This window comes from Rhamphochromis longiceps, linkage group LG18, assembly GCF_057381845.1.
Source record: "Rhamphochromis longiceps isolate RC_006_pf linkage group LG18, R_longiceps_female_GT1.1, whole genome shotgun sequence".
NCBI classification, from domain to species: domain Eukaryota; kingdom Metazoa; phylum Chordata; class Actinopteri; order Cichliformes; family Cichlidae; genus Rhamphochromis; species Rhamphochromis longiceps.
This window is the reverse complement of record NC_140574.1, coordinates 19,371,532-19,386,395: the sequence shown is the minus strand read 5'-3', so window position 1 is coordinate 19,386,395 and position 14,864 is coordinate 19,371,532. Positions and strand designations below refer to the sequence as shown.

General features: G+C 41.5%; 1 protein-coding gene across 3 annotated transcripts in view; it reads left to right on the top strand.

Moving 5' to 3' along the window:
• Positions 1-443: 443 nt before the first annotated feature.
• The window catches only part of per2 (period circadian clock 2), a 34,162-nt gene continuing 19,741 nt past the window's right edge, over positions 444-14,864 (top strand). The window contains exons 1-2 of one of the 3 annotated variants that reach the window (XM_085388176.1): positions 444-658; positions 7,587-8,152. In XM_085388176.1, coding sequence (XP_085244302.1) covers positions 7,704-8,152 — 449 coding nt within the window. In that variant the 5' untranslated portion in view covers positions 444-658; positions 7,587-7,703. The remainder of the gene's footprint in view (positions 659-7,586; positions 8,153-14,864) is intronic. The other 2 variants (XM_085388174.1, XM_085388175.1) reach the window with 2 other exon arrangements.

Below are 14,864 nucleotides of genomic sequence, written 5' to 3'. Positions count from 1 at the left end.
ACTGTAATTAGGTAACAGCCGCGATCAATGAGACCTTGGGTTATATCACATTATTTTAGGAGAGTCAAGGAACTTTTCTGCTTAGGCGAATGACTGCGCACTTCAGCCACATTGGTCATACGCACACTTGTATAACCGTTTAGATAACAGTCGGCCGCTCTGAGCCGCTGTGAGCCAACCATCGCCACTGCTTCATTCACCGGCAGCTGCGTCGTAGTGATTTGCTCTCGCTTCTCTCACGCCGGCAGTAGCCGTGGGTTTCCACGTGAAAGCGGTGACACACTTATATAAAAGGAGTGGCATAAGGGGGGACCAATCACAGTGCGGAGCGGCGGTTGGAGCCCCGCCCGTGAGGGGGCGGCTGGCGCTGATTCGATGCGAGCGCCGTGACGTAGAGACCGACAGGTTCGTGAGCCAATGAGCGAAGGAGCTGGAGGATGGCTGTCGAAATGAGGTCACTGCCAGCGCTGGAGATCCAGGGCAGAGTCCCGGTGTGAGTGGGAATCAGGACGGGGTAGAGGGCATCGCTGAGAGACGAACGCAGGGCTGTCGGGACCCGCTAATCATCGCAGCACGGATCCAACCGCAGAACTACACCAGAGGCCAGCCTTTATTTCCCGGAGACACCCGGAGCTAAAGACGATCAGCCTTCTGTCAGGTTGGTGGGAGTTTCTCTTTTCTATCTTTCTTTGGTGCGTAAGACGCTGCAGCGCTTCTCCGGGTTGTAGAACGTGTAGGGGTGAAGCCGACTCCACTTTTATCCAGCTGTGCTCTGAATGTGTAAAAAGGCTCTGCTGTGGGATCGCGGGAGGTGAAAGTTGCATAACTGTGTGTTGCCGTGGGGGTCAGGAGACTCCAACGGGACACCAGCTGTGCCTATGTAACAGCGGGAGCGGAACGAAACTCGCCGCACTTTAAGGTGAAATACCGGTGGTGGCCTGCGCTCAGAGGACCTTTAACATAAGGGTTTAATCTGGCAGGTATTTCACAGCGGCGGAGATGCATAGGGCAGCGATGGCAGAGTCGCGATATGGCGCACTGTTTGTAGTGTCACTGACACATGAAAACTCCTGACGACTTACATAAAGAGGCTACTGCAGCAGCACATGGCAGAAGTTCACACGCAGTTCCTATTAGAAAACCTCTGGGCTGTGCGCCACGCTTTTCTGAATAGGCAGAGTCAGGCTGCTGGTATTCGCTACAGTGAGACAATCCTTATATGAAAGCATTCATTCATCTTCAACAGCAGCAGCAGCAACAGAAGTCCTTACAAGGGAGACTGGAGAGAAAACAAAGTAAATGCTGATTTTTAATTTTGCTAAAAGAGGATAAAGACAAGTCAAAATGCGGCATGCAAATGTGGATCATAATTAATGGAAGAAGTGTCTGCGTGGAAGGCTTAATTTGGGTGTATTCACCTTGCCCTTTGTGACTGAGGAGGGAGGAGAAAGATGAGTGACGCAAATAGGGCTCAGTGGAGATCTCATTTATGCATTTTTGTTTTACTGTTGCAATAAGAACGGTTGCCTTGGCACAGCACTCCCTGCCCACAATCGCAGTGGAGCAGGAGATGAATTTGCAGATTTCTTTCTCTTTTTTTTAACCATATGTCACTCGGAGTTTATTGTTATGATAAATAGTTAAAAACATCTTAAAGCACACAGTGCTGTAGGACAGTCTAAGGGAAAGGTGCCAAAGCAAACGTGCAGCAGTTTTGATGCAGTCGTGCTGAAAATAGTTGGAATTTTCTGCTTGGACTCTGGTGGTCTACAGCAAAGAAAGTCTTAGGTGGTCTCTGCAGGTGTGCGCGCGCGCACTGCGAGTCTTATTTACCGCAAGTTTTTGAGCTGTCATCAAGGACAGATGTAGGTCAGGGAATTATGAAATAATCCCAAAGAGCGACTGCAGTCATGTCTGCACGTGAGTGGAGTCATGGTGCATACAAGTCATTGTTTTGCACTTTTTTGCATGCATGTAAGAACTGAGACGCTAAAGTAAAAACATACCATCATATTAAAGTGTGCAAGACACACCATTCACACACTGGTGGAAACCCCCACATTAAATCCATAAGACTTCAGACTCCTTGAGACTAAATCCTTTAGCCTCTCTTTTAGTACTTATAGGTAGTTTATAAATTAGGCTTTTCAGCCTCCATCTGCTAATTTAAACATGCAGTTAAATTTTGTGGTAACACAAATGATGGTGTAAGAACTTTGCCTACAAAAACAAATCATTGGACAAATATCTTGAAGTGGTGTTTATTTTTTATATTAAGCTTCTAAAGTCATTATTGCATCATTGTTTCAAGGGCAACCCCATGAATCTGAGGTTCTCAGACATCATGAGGGGGGCAGAGTGCCAGAAACACTTTGAGAAACACTGCCTGTGTGATAATAATGGAAATGTAATGGACTCCTTCTGCACGATGCACATAAATCTGCAGCTACTTCTGTGCAGTTATACGAGTTGTTTTGAGTCCAATTAAAGTGTAATAAACATATTAATTATGCAGTTGTGGTGTGTAAAGATTAATTATGAATGAATCCTTAGAACGTCTTTCATTTGGCACAGTTGTGTAATCTGGTGCTGGTTATTTCCCCTAGACAAGATGAATTACATAAAAATCACACGAAGGGGAACGTAGTGAGCAGATGGCACAGAGTATCAATGAATGTTATGAAATAAAATTACAGCTTGATATGGAGCTGTTTGTAAAGCTAGAGCATTTTTGATCTTATGGACTTTTTCATATTCAATTTCAAGTCTAGCATGCAATATGCAGTAAGGAATGGGTAATATGGTTTGTTTTTTTTGGTGAGAGTTATTATGATATAATCTCAGGTTCCTGTATAGGTAGCAGTTAAAACATCTGGAAGTCAGCTGGTACTCACAGTGTATTACCAGTACGGTGACATTTGTACCTAACATAGTGGATCTTATTAAGTCTTATTGTTAGGATCTCAGGTTGGAAGAGTTTTGACTTTTTAAACAATGAGTCTGTTGGGGTTTTTTTTAAGTCAGCAGCAGGAGGTTTTAATATTTCTGGTAACTCTGAATAAGACCAGCAACAAAACAGAAAAAAACTCTAAGAAGGACCAAGGTTATCTGGAAATATGTTGCAGACAGTCTGTTTTTCCAGCCGTCTAGGAAAACTGCGGTGACGACTAGAGCGATGAATAGATTCAGGGGGCTGAACACATGTAATCAAATCTTAATTTGCCACCTTAATTACAACCTTAGTTTTAATGTTTTAAGCTCTAAATGGGACATTTTGTCCTTGAAGATTCAGAAAGGCCAAGTGAGCATCGTGTTCCCGGAAGAATCTGATTGCATTAAATGGATTGAAAGTGTTGGCGAAGATTTGCTAATACAGAGGCTGTAATTGCGTTATGTTTCTGATCTTACCTTGTTTGTCACCTGTTACCTCGTCTGCTTACCTCAGTGGAGGATATAAAGGCTTCCTGACCGCTTCCTTTGACAAGAACTGCATTGTAACTCAAGCTTAATAGTGTCACTGCCTGTGTGTATTGATTATGCAAAGCTGGTGAAAGATAACCAAAAGATAACCCTGCACAAATGTCACGTGAGGGACGAGTATGAGTCAAGGTCCCTGCGAGCTTACCCAGTTAAAAATGATGATTAGTTTCTTAATGGGCAACAGGAAATCCATTTCGTTCTCTCCTCTGCTTCCTTGGCAGCTCAACTGGATGGAAAAGACCCAGTTAATGACAGGAAAAAAGGAACAATCAAAGATGCTGAAGTGGCCTCGGGTAACCTTGACTACAGAGAAGAAACGGACATCCATGGGCTTTTTTGAGAAACGATTAACAGGTGGTAGGCCAAGAGTAAATGCTGAAAATGAACCACCGTTAATGACTTTTATTGCATGGGTTTATTGACTCTTTCTTGTTAATTATCTTTTACGCAAATAAAAATTAGAGAGGGGGATCTATTTTGAGTAAGTCCTCAGCTTCCATAAACAAAATAGTGTAGTGTAGAGCAATAAATTACATAAACTTCTCAGTGTTGCCAGAGTAGCTTGGATTGTCATTGCTGGACCATCATGTACTATGTAGCCTACTTTCAGACATGTGACAGGTCTCTGTTCACATTCTTAGCCTTCCATCCAAATAAGAATTTGATGGAGTGTATTTTATGGGGGCCTTGATCCAAAAAGCAAACAAAAACAAAAATGCTTTCACATTCTTTACACCACCACCTCAGTTTCTGCTCTTAGATGACAGGAGTGGTGTTCAGTGTGCTCTTCTGCTGCTGTAGCCCATTGACTTCATGACTGCTCTTCTGTATACTTTGGTTGTAACAAGTTGTTATTTGAGCTACTGTTGCCTTCCAAACCAGCTCAAAGCAGTCTGGCCATTTCCCTCTGAGCTTTGGCATCAGCAAGGTATTTTCACCCAGATAACTGCAGCTCACTGGAAACTGTCTGCTTTTTGACCACTATCTGCAAATCCTTGAGCAGTCAGTCTGGCGCCAACAATGTGTTATGCTCAAAGTCACTTAAATCACCTTTGCTCCCCAATTCTGATGCTCAGTTTGAACTTCAGCAGGTTGTCTTGACGATGTCGACACGCCGGTATGCATCGAACTTCTCTTATGTTATTGGCTGATTAGATATTTGCATTAAGAAGCAGTTGAATACCTAACAAAGTGAAGAACAGACAGTTAAAGCAGTCCATCTAGTCCAAGGAGAATATTTTTGAGGATGGATGAACTTTCTCTCTCTTAGCTTTTCTAAGTATCTGATCCTGCTCGTGTTTGGTAACCGTCTCTCTTAGTATCTTTCTCAACCGACTGTCTGCTGGTATTGAGCCAACTGGCATGATAATGAGCGATAGAGGTCAATGTTTGGTAGGTAGTTGGCAACCAGTGCGAACTCCTGGACTTTGTGACTGTTAGAAACATTGCCAGTCAGCTCTTCAACTTTGGACCAGACTTGCTTTTGCATTTTTTGCTTCTGCAGCAGCGCCTGCAAAAAACCCCATCCATTTAACTAAAACGAACTGGTCAGCGGTCAGTGAAGAATGTTCAGTATGTACACTATGTTGGGTTTAACAAACTCTTTCATTTATAATGTCCGCTGTGCATCATGATGGACTTTTTGTGTGAAAGGAAAGACTGAAAAAAAGCCACAAAGCTCATCTCACTTTGCAGCGATGACAAGTCATTGCCAAACTCACTGCTCCAGTTAAGCTTGCCAAGCAGTCTAAAAACTACAACACAAGTTGCTCACTTGTCCCTTAATTGTCCCTATTATTTGGCTGTACGTTGACCCAGTTCACAGAGAGAATATGCCTACTTCACAGCATGTCAGGGATATGCAGGCTGCTGACTGCCAACTGCTTTCTGCCATTTGAAAAGGCCAACAGAGCTGCTCATTATTAATGCAAATACCTCAGTACCCTTGACAAAGTAAGGATGACTGTGTGATGTTGCGCAATCGATGGGCCAGCCCGATTTGCAGACAATCACGTGCACACATGCAATAAAAGTTTAGTAAGTGATAACGTTTTTAATGCAAAGTCAAGAGGTCAGTGTTGCAACCTTCGCCTTGAACTCTAAACTGCTCAATGAGCCAAATTTTTCTGTTTTCTTTTCTTTTTTTTGTATCTTTAATAATATTTTTGTGTGAATTTGAGAAACTGAGTCGCGCTGCTTGTGTGGTCCTTGTGTTTTTAGTTGTATCGTGCTTTAAGAAAAGTATCAAATCCCTCTGCGCTTGCTCAATTCTTGTCAGTCATTCTGTCTAATTTGACCTGTGTTCTATTTTAAGTAAAAGACAAACAGATGATGGTCGAACTTATCGATCAGGTGCAACGTGAGTAGAAAGTAGGACAAATCTGCAGTTTTAAAAACCCATCAGAAACAACATGAAAAACACATTTTTGTCAAGCCAGCAACTTTTTTGTCACATACTGTACACACACACACACACCTTTCAAACAGGTCATTACCAGATCAATAGACAACAAACATTAGTGACATCCAAACACCTGCCTACGTAAAAGTCGTTGCACTTCTATGGGCTTGACGTTGAAAAGCTAACTCTGTGAGGCTAAATCCACTTCTGCTTCCGGGCTTAGTGACTTAAGGAGGGCATAGAGCTGCCGTGTGTCTTCAGGCTGAGGAGAATATAGACATTTTCCATTGCATGGCTGGGGAAAGGCATTCTAGTGACGAGGGAGATTATTCCTGGAAGGCATCCAAGACTAGAGGTTAAACACGGGCACAGTGTGGCTTTAACTTCAACATGCTGCCCAGAAACAGAACTGAGTGACTGATAAGATTTTATTTGAATGACTGTAAATCTCAAGTTTGAATATATGTTTTGGGAACATTCATCTTTCTTTGACTAAAAGGAAAAAAAAAACAATATTTGAACTTAGTTTAGTGAAAAGTACTTGCACACCAAAGCAATCATACAAACCATGGGTTACACTGCATCACTGTGCGTAATTAGTTTAATTCTGTATCATTACAGAGTGAAGCAGCACATACTGCCTTTTTAATCTGCCTTTTATACCATTTGGTCTTGCACATGTCATACACGTGACTCTCACAAAGGTTCTCACCTGACTGATTTGACTGTGCAAATTCTCTTGTAAATTTCCAGTCTTTAGCTGTGATTCAAAGTGCTGCCCTTTAGAAAGAGTTTCGCTGCTGATAAATCAATTTCCAGAAACGGCCTGTTGAGGGAAAAAACTTTTAGCCGCTTCTTCTGATCATAGCCATCACCATGGCCTTTTTCTTGTTTACTCCAAACACGACACTGTTGATGTTCTCACCGAGCTCTGCGTCACTTACTGTAACCAGAAGTAATTCCAACCACCAGTATTTGGGAATCTGGCTTTTGTACTGCATCATTATTTAAAAGAGCACAGATTTTGCACAGTTTGTCAAAAAACCACAGAAAACAGGCCAAAGCCCCTTCACTGTTGGCCTGCAGTGTATGATGGCATTCAGCTTGTCTGGCGTTTCATGTGTCCCAGAGTGAAAGATCCTTTGAAAGGGTTGGTGGGCTCACATGGGACAGGCCTGCTGTTCTTAAAGGCCACGCTGTCTGTACCACAGAGCCATTTTTACAGTACATCAGAGAAGAATCTGCAGGGCTCTTCACAGGTCAGGGGTCAAAGAGCACAATGTGCTCTGATTTCATACCAGACAACGACGAGACAGCTTTTTGAATGATGGGCGCAGCATTGATTTGTGTCTCAAAGACTTTCTAAAAATATGTTGTTGTTGTCTGCAAATGAAATGCTGGTGGGTTCTTTATGTTTTGACTAATTAAATGCAAATTGCGTATGGTTTGGAGTAATCCTGACCAATCTCGCAAGCATGTGTTTGACTGACCTTGCTTCACCCAGGCATCTATTGAATTCAATTTCTGTTGGCATTAACAATAATATAATAGCACATCAAAACTTAGTTGACTCAGGGTTTTTTTTTCCACTATCACTTCATTCCATCATATATTACCCATTTATTTACATATAATGCAGTCATAAAATGTGGAATGGACAAGTTTTACTTCATTACTAACATGTGTACTCTCTTTCTCTCCGCAGATCAGTCCACTTCTTCTTTATTTCCCTCGGCTATTACCCTTGTAAAAATGGGGTGATTGGGTTTTTTTTTTATCATCTAGTAAACTAACCTGGAACAAGGCCTGTGTAGATCTCCTGATGTCAGAAGATTCAGACTCCAAGCCCTACTGCTTCCCAGGTTTGGAAGATCAGGATGGAGCCTCGAGTTGCAGAGCGTCCACTTCATGCAATTCTATCCCAAGGGGGGACTCAGGGTGCAGCTCCATGGCACAGCTGCACCGTATGGGTGCCTTCAGCCAAGGTAGGCCTGACCTGGGCCTCCCTTCTGAGGGCAGCGACAGCAGTGATCAGGACCCTCCCGCTTCACCAGACAACCATCGCAAGAACGCTCGCTCTCGGTCACTACCCGAGGAGGATGTGGAGATGAAGAGTAGCGGATCGAGCGGGAGTGGGACCGAATCACACGGCAATGAAAGCCACGGCAATGAAAGTCATGGAAACGACAGCAACGGCCACGAGTCGATGGGAAGCTCCACCGGCAACAGCAAGGACTCGGCACTGCTTGAATCCTCTGAGAGCAATAAGAGGTCAGTGGTGGTTGTGGGAATGATAAAACCATTATGAGGGTTGCGCTTCGTCTTTGCATAGTAGCACATACAGACAATCAACCAAAGTACTGCGTCTTTGACAAGTCTTTGGCTGGTCTGACAAGCCAGCAGTAGGAGATAATAAATGGGGTCAAGACCCGAGGTTGCTATCTCGGGAATCTGCAGGTAGTTCAACAAAAAGAATGATCACAGCAGTCTGTGTCTGTGCTTACAAATTACCGTAGCAGCTGATAAATGTTTTTTCAAGACCCCATTAGATAAAAAAGAAAATGCCAAAAATGCCAATCCAAAGATAACACCAGCTTTCCTCATGGGAAAAACTGTGCTGGGTTATTTATGCTCTTTCCTTTTTCCTTTTTCCTCTTACGTAGTTACGTTTGCCCTTTGCTAATGAGTGACAACAATCGGCATAAAAATTGACCATCAACATGTCACAGTCATAATAAATGCAGTTAGCAGCGGCTGATGCATCCGCCCCCATTGGCTAATGCATGTAGATGAGTGAGTGAACCAAGGCTTCAGTGATGGCTGTCGTGCTCTTCGCCCCAGAAGCCCAATTGAAATGTAATTGTACACATCCTGTTTGTCATAAAATGTTACGTTGGGACTTTTGCCAAATGAGGATTAATTTGACATTATTTAGTGTCACCGCAAACATGTTCTCACTCCCTAAACTAGATCTCATTGCCAGCTCACATTGCATAGAAGTGAGTCATACTAGGAGCAGTTGGTGTCTGTTTTTTGCACTTTTTATAAAAGAATCCAACTTGATAAACATGAGCTGATTTCTATGTAGGACACACAAAAAACATGTTTTGGCAAGATACGTCCATGTGCTCCACGCTTCTGTTCGTTCTGGAGTAAACAGGTTGAAATGCAAACACTTGTACTGTGATGCTGTGTGGTTAGTGTTTAATTATAAAGGCTATTTTCATGAATTGTGAGGTGGTTTCAGCTTTATGTTTAAAGATGATCCTCACGAGAATTTAAAGGGTAGCATGCTGTGTGTTTTTCTGGATTTATGTTTACAGATGTGTTCTAATGTTCACTTTTCTCACTCTGAGTGAGAGTTAATGTTTGCTTACTGTCCACGGCACACCTTAAAGTTTAACTTAATGTTCAGTCACATCACAGCCTTAGTATCTGAAGAGTTGTTGGTTACGGCATTTCTCAAAGAAAACTTTAAATGACTAAAGTACGAAAAAAATTTAAAATCCCCTGCCTCTCCACAAACGTGCAGACGTGACTTCATCATGATTTAAAAAATGTTCAGACGCAGTGCAGCCTGCCCAAGGCATGACTACAGCAGTGGAAAAAATAGCAGATGGGTTGTGTCATGCTCGCCAGCTCCTTGACATTTCTATGGCAACAAAATGTTTGTCTTTGTTTACTGGGTGGCGCCGGCCAAGTGGAAGGCATTGACGTTATACTGCCTCACTTTCAGCCTTGACTGGCTTACCTCACTTGATCTTTTCACTATGGAGTTTTTTTTTTTTATTTGTTTAAAAACCGCTCCTCTTCCTGTCCATATGCGCCTCGCACGCAATAGCTCCCTCCCTCAAAAAATGCTATTACTTTTTTTTCCTCCCTCTTCTTACTCACGCCGCTCTCTTTATTTGAACTTTTAACCTTTTGTACCAGTTTTTTTGCTATTTTTTTCCCTCAGCATCTAAAAAATACTCCGTCTTTCTCTGTGTTTAGTACCTTGCTACCTGCATCTGTTGCTCTTTCTCATTCACCTTCCTCATTTAAATAGCAAAATTTAAGTGACAAAAGGGGGTTGGACATTTTGGTCCTTAGTGACACGGCGGCATCACACATTTGCTGCAGAGTTGTCAGCCTCACATCCATGATATGGATACCAACTTACCAAAGGTGCTCTATCGCACTAAGATCTGGTGATTGTGGACGTCGTTTGAGTACAGTGAACTTATTGTTACGTTCAAGAAACCAGTGTGAGATGATTTCAGCTTTGTGTATTCAGGTTGGCTGTGGTATTTAAATGATACTCAGTTGATGCTAAGCAGCCAAAAGTGTACCAAGGAAATATTCCCCACAATTTACCGTCAGCAGCCTGATTCGCTGATACAAGGCAGGATGGATCCATGCTTTCATGTTTCACTTGTTTACTCCAAATTATGGCCCAATCATCTGAATGTCTCAGCAGAAATGGAGACTTGTCAGACTGGGAGTCGTTTTCCTTCTGTTCAATTTTGGTGACCTCGTGCAAATTTGAGTCTCAGTTTCTCATTCTTAGCTGACAGGAGTGCAACCTGCTGCTGTAACCAATCTGCTTCAAAGTTCAGCGTGTTGTGCATTCATTCGCCTTCATACCTTGGTAATGAGTGCTTATTTGAGTTATAGTTGCCTTCCTATCTGCTGAAGCCGTCCTCTGACATCAACCAACAATTTTCACTCAGAGATCTGCTGCTCACTGATTATTTTCTCTTTTTTGACCATTATCTGTAAACTCTAGAGATGATTGTGTGGAAAAATCCCAGCTGATCAGCAGTTTCTGTAATACTCAGACCAGCCTAACTAACAATCATGCCACATTTAAAGTCACTTACAACACCTTTTTTCCACTTTGTGATGTTTGCTTTGAACCTCTGCAGATTATCTTGACCATGTCTGCATGTCTAAAGCTTTGAACTGGTGATTGGCTGATTAGATATTTGCACGAACAGGCAGGTTATCATGTGCACCTACTTAAGTGGCTGGTATTTCACCCCATATTTTGTGTAAAGAGTAAGAACTCAAGTCAAATCATGCTTCTAATACACTGAAGCAAAAAATTAATGAAAAGGGGACAAAAGTAAAAGCAGTTAATGAATAAATACACACTATACTCTCTCTGAGCCTGTAGCTCCAGGCTCAGGTCCATCACTGGTCTGTTAGACAGTTTCATGTTGTGAGACCTGCAGGAGTATCCTTCAATTTTCCCCTTTAATATCCCACTTTATCCACCTGTGATGCTCGAGAGTGAAGCAAGGAGGGGAATGTACTTCAAGTAATAGTGTTATATGTGTTAGAGTAGGAGCAGACATTTGACCTTTAAAAGCATAGGTGTGAAATTATTCGTACAGCCAAATCCAGAAGAGCCACTGTTATGTCACCTGTCCTTTTTCTCCTGCGACAAGTCAAAATGTCTTCTGAGAAAAAGTAAATCTTTGTCGGCTGATATAACTCAGTTAACAGCCCCACATTTTAGCGAGCGTGGGTGACTGCCACCAGTTCTTCAGCTTTTAACATTTCTGTCGAGATTTATATCTACCAGACATACAGAGATAAGCCAGCACGCAGATTTGAAGGAAGGGAAAGTCCAAAGTAAGAAACAGGTTCACGTTTTAGTCTTTAACAACTCTGGATCACAGTGCATCAAATGTGTAGGACATGTATCAAAATGCACCAATATGAAAGATATAAAAGATATATTTTATAAGTATTTATCGCTTAGTGTGGACAGGTGTTTCCATGTATGTATGCAGGATTTTAGACATAAAAAGGTTAAAAATCTCCGTTTGTAAAGATATTTACTTTCCATCAGTACTCCAAAGAGGAAGTCAGTCAGAAATGGGTCTAAAATATATTTCTTTGGAGTAAATAGTTTAACTATATAAAGAATCTGCACAGCTATCAGTGAATGAATAACTGTTTGACAAAAGGCTTTGAATAGAAAATTGCATCCCTACAATCACTCTCTGTGTAGGGGTACGTGCGTCACGTCTGCATACTCCTCTGTAGAAATAATTACCATGTAGTGCCAGAACTGGATATCACTCGTACACTGCTATTTTAATCAACTCCCTAAAAAAGAAAATCAAAATTTTAAGTCACATTTCTTGTTGTCTTTTCTCACTATTCATATAGTTCATATAGCTTTATAGTCGTCGTAGAGAATGAGCCACTGTTTTTAAGCGCACTGCAGTGTAAACTTACCTGTGTTATGGCTTCCCTGGGTTATTTATGTCTCTCAAATGCGCATAAAAACTTGTCGCTCTGCAGTTTAAACAAGACCGCCTCACCCTGATCATCACCTCCTGTCTCTGGTGCACAGTGTAAAAATTAAAGTCTCTTTGAGCCTCTTTTTTTTTTTAACTAATTGAAATAACTCAGAGTTAGAGCCACATTGTGAATCAGCGTGTCGACACTAACGCATGGTCACTCTGTACAGTCTAAAACCAGCTGTTGCATTTCCGAAGGCAATGTTTGACAGAATTGGGCTCTAATCGTGTTTGGACAGACTCTTTGTAAATAATATGTTTTCTATTCTTAGCCAAGTGATGAGGTTATTCATAGCAGCTTGCCGAGTTATAGTTCAGGTGAGTCAGTATCGCATAGCGGATACAGTGCAGTGCACCACTGATATTTGACAGTTTATACATATTTATCTTGAACTTTTTAGCCTTCTTTGAGATATGACTGTGGAGAAAGGACAGAAAAGCTGGAAGAAAGAGCCAGAAAAGACACCGCAAATAGCAGATTCAACCCAAGGTCTCTGCGTTAGCCTTACAGAATATAGGTCATCTGCTCTACCCAGTGAGCTAAACTAGCACACAAATGCCAATATGCCCCAGTGTTTGTAGGAAAACTAATATCAGTCTCTTTGTACCCATGGGCAGTGGGCATTAAATCACTCCCAAAAACTAATTAATAATAAACATGTTGAAGTTTAAGTTAATTGTGGAATTTAATGATCCATACTCCAAGTTACGATCTCTGCTTCCTCTGGGTTGCTTTCTCCTCTCTCGCTCTCTGTCCCTTTCTTCCTCTCTGCCTTTGCCAGGATACTGTTTGCTCTGTCTCTCCCTCTCACTGTGTGTTCATCTGGAGCCTGTCCCAGATCACTTTGAGTGAGATGAGACATGGTACTCCCCTGGTCTAACACAGAGATCCAGACAATCACACATGCTCACTTTCACACCTACAGCCAATTTACAATCACAAATTAGCCTAAAATGTTTAGCCTGTGGGAGGAGGTCAGAACACCTGGAAGAAAACCTCATAAAAGGTAGGGAGAACAAGGCCTGTACAGAAAGTAGTAGTTTTAAATAAGTCTGTATGAGGTAACACCACCCACTACAACCTGTTACTAAGAGTACATGGTGTTTACCATTGCATCCCAGCAAAGACCCACCTAAAGAAAAATGATCATCCATTAAAGTGGACACCACACTTGTAATATTTTCATCACTTTACCTTGCTGCCCTTTCCGATTGGTAACTGAAGCCATTATTTTGATCTCCTCCAAGCCACAGGACTGAGTTGTCAAGCAGTTAGTTTACCTAGTAGAACATGTGAGTTGCTTCTTTGCAGCTGCCTAATCTGTAATCACTAAACTTGATTATGTTTGTGACTTTGACCTGTTAAAATAATTAATTTAACGGTGGCCAGATTTAAATTAGTCATTTTTGACAATAGTTTGGCTGTTAGTTATTCAGCAACTACTTTTTTGCTGCCTTTTGATATCCTTTTCTTTGGTAATAAAAGGGTGAAATGATTAAAAATTGACATTTCATCTGAATTAACTTTTGCCAGTATGCACATAGTAGAAAATACAGTTCTGTGGTTTTGGACCATTATGTTACATTTTAAACAAACATGCAGATAAATCTGTTTTAACACCTGCTGCAGAAATGTGACTTCTTTTTCCATTAATACTCTGAACCTTAAACAGGATTGGCTCAGTTTGGCCCAGAAAGCCCAAACTGGGGTTGTTTTCCACTTATATTCATTCACGTAAAGAACTGTTCATTTTGAAACCTGCTTTTAGGCCCACTTACGCTGGCCTTATTCATGTCTGTGAAACATAAGAAAACCACAGAGTCATTGTGCAGTTCCTAATTAAACAGGATGGCATTGCCCTGATTGTCACCTTGTGTCCCTGCTGCAGACTAGCCTCTTTGAGCACGCTCTTATTGTAACTAGTTTAAACGACCTACAGACTTACTACCACAATGTGAATTAGGCTGCTCAACGCAAATACATGGTCAGTCTGTACAGTCTAAAACCAGCTGTTGTATTTCTGAGTACTGAAGGCTATATTTGACCGGATTAGACTCCTATTTGTGTTTGGAGAGGCTGTTCGTAAAGATGTTTTCTATTCTTAGTCAGGTAAGGAGGTTATTCATAGTAGCTTGCTGAGTTGTAGCTCAGGTGAGTTAGTTTCTCAGACAGCTGTTAATAGTCTTTAGACAAGCTTATTGGCTAATACGTGCAGTGGACTGGCTGCTTTGTTTATGTTCTGACTTTGTAGTGTTGCAACAGAACAGGTGCTCTTATCTTTAAATCAAATTGGTCAAAAAAGTATCAATGAGTACATTTATTTTATTTTTTGCTGCCTTTTGATATCCTTTTCTTTGGTACAGCTTGGTGTCCTGGTGCCTGCAAATTGCACAGAAACATATTGTTGCTTTTGAAGATACTAGTGTGGTGAAATACTAAATATTTACATTATATATTTTCCTTTTTCATTCCCTAACATTAACAATACTGTGTTTGTATGTATTAATGCATATAATATACTAATAGAGTTATAGTCAAATGGGAAAATGATGGTGAGATGAACTTTTTGGTAGCTTACTCTTAAATTTATTATTGCATCATATTTGTGAGGTTTTATTACTCCTGGTCCTGCCTTAATTTCCACGTCAGTCTTCTGTGAAGTACTTTGAACTGCACTTACCTGCTT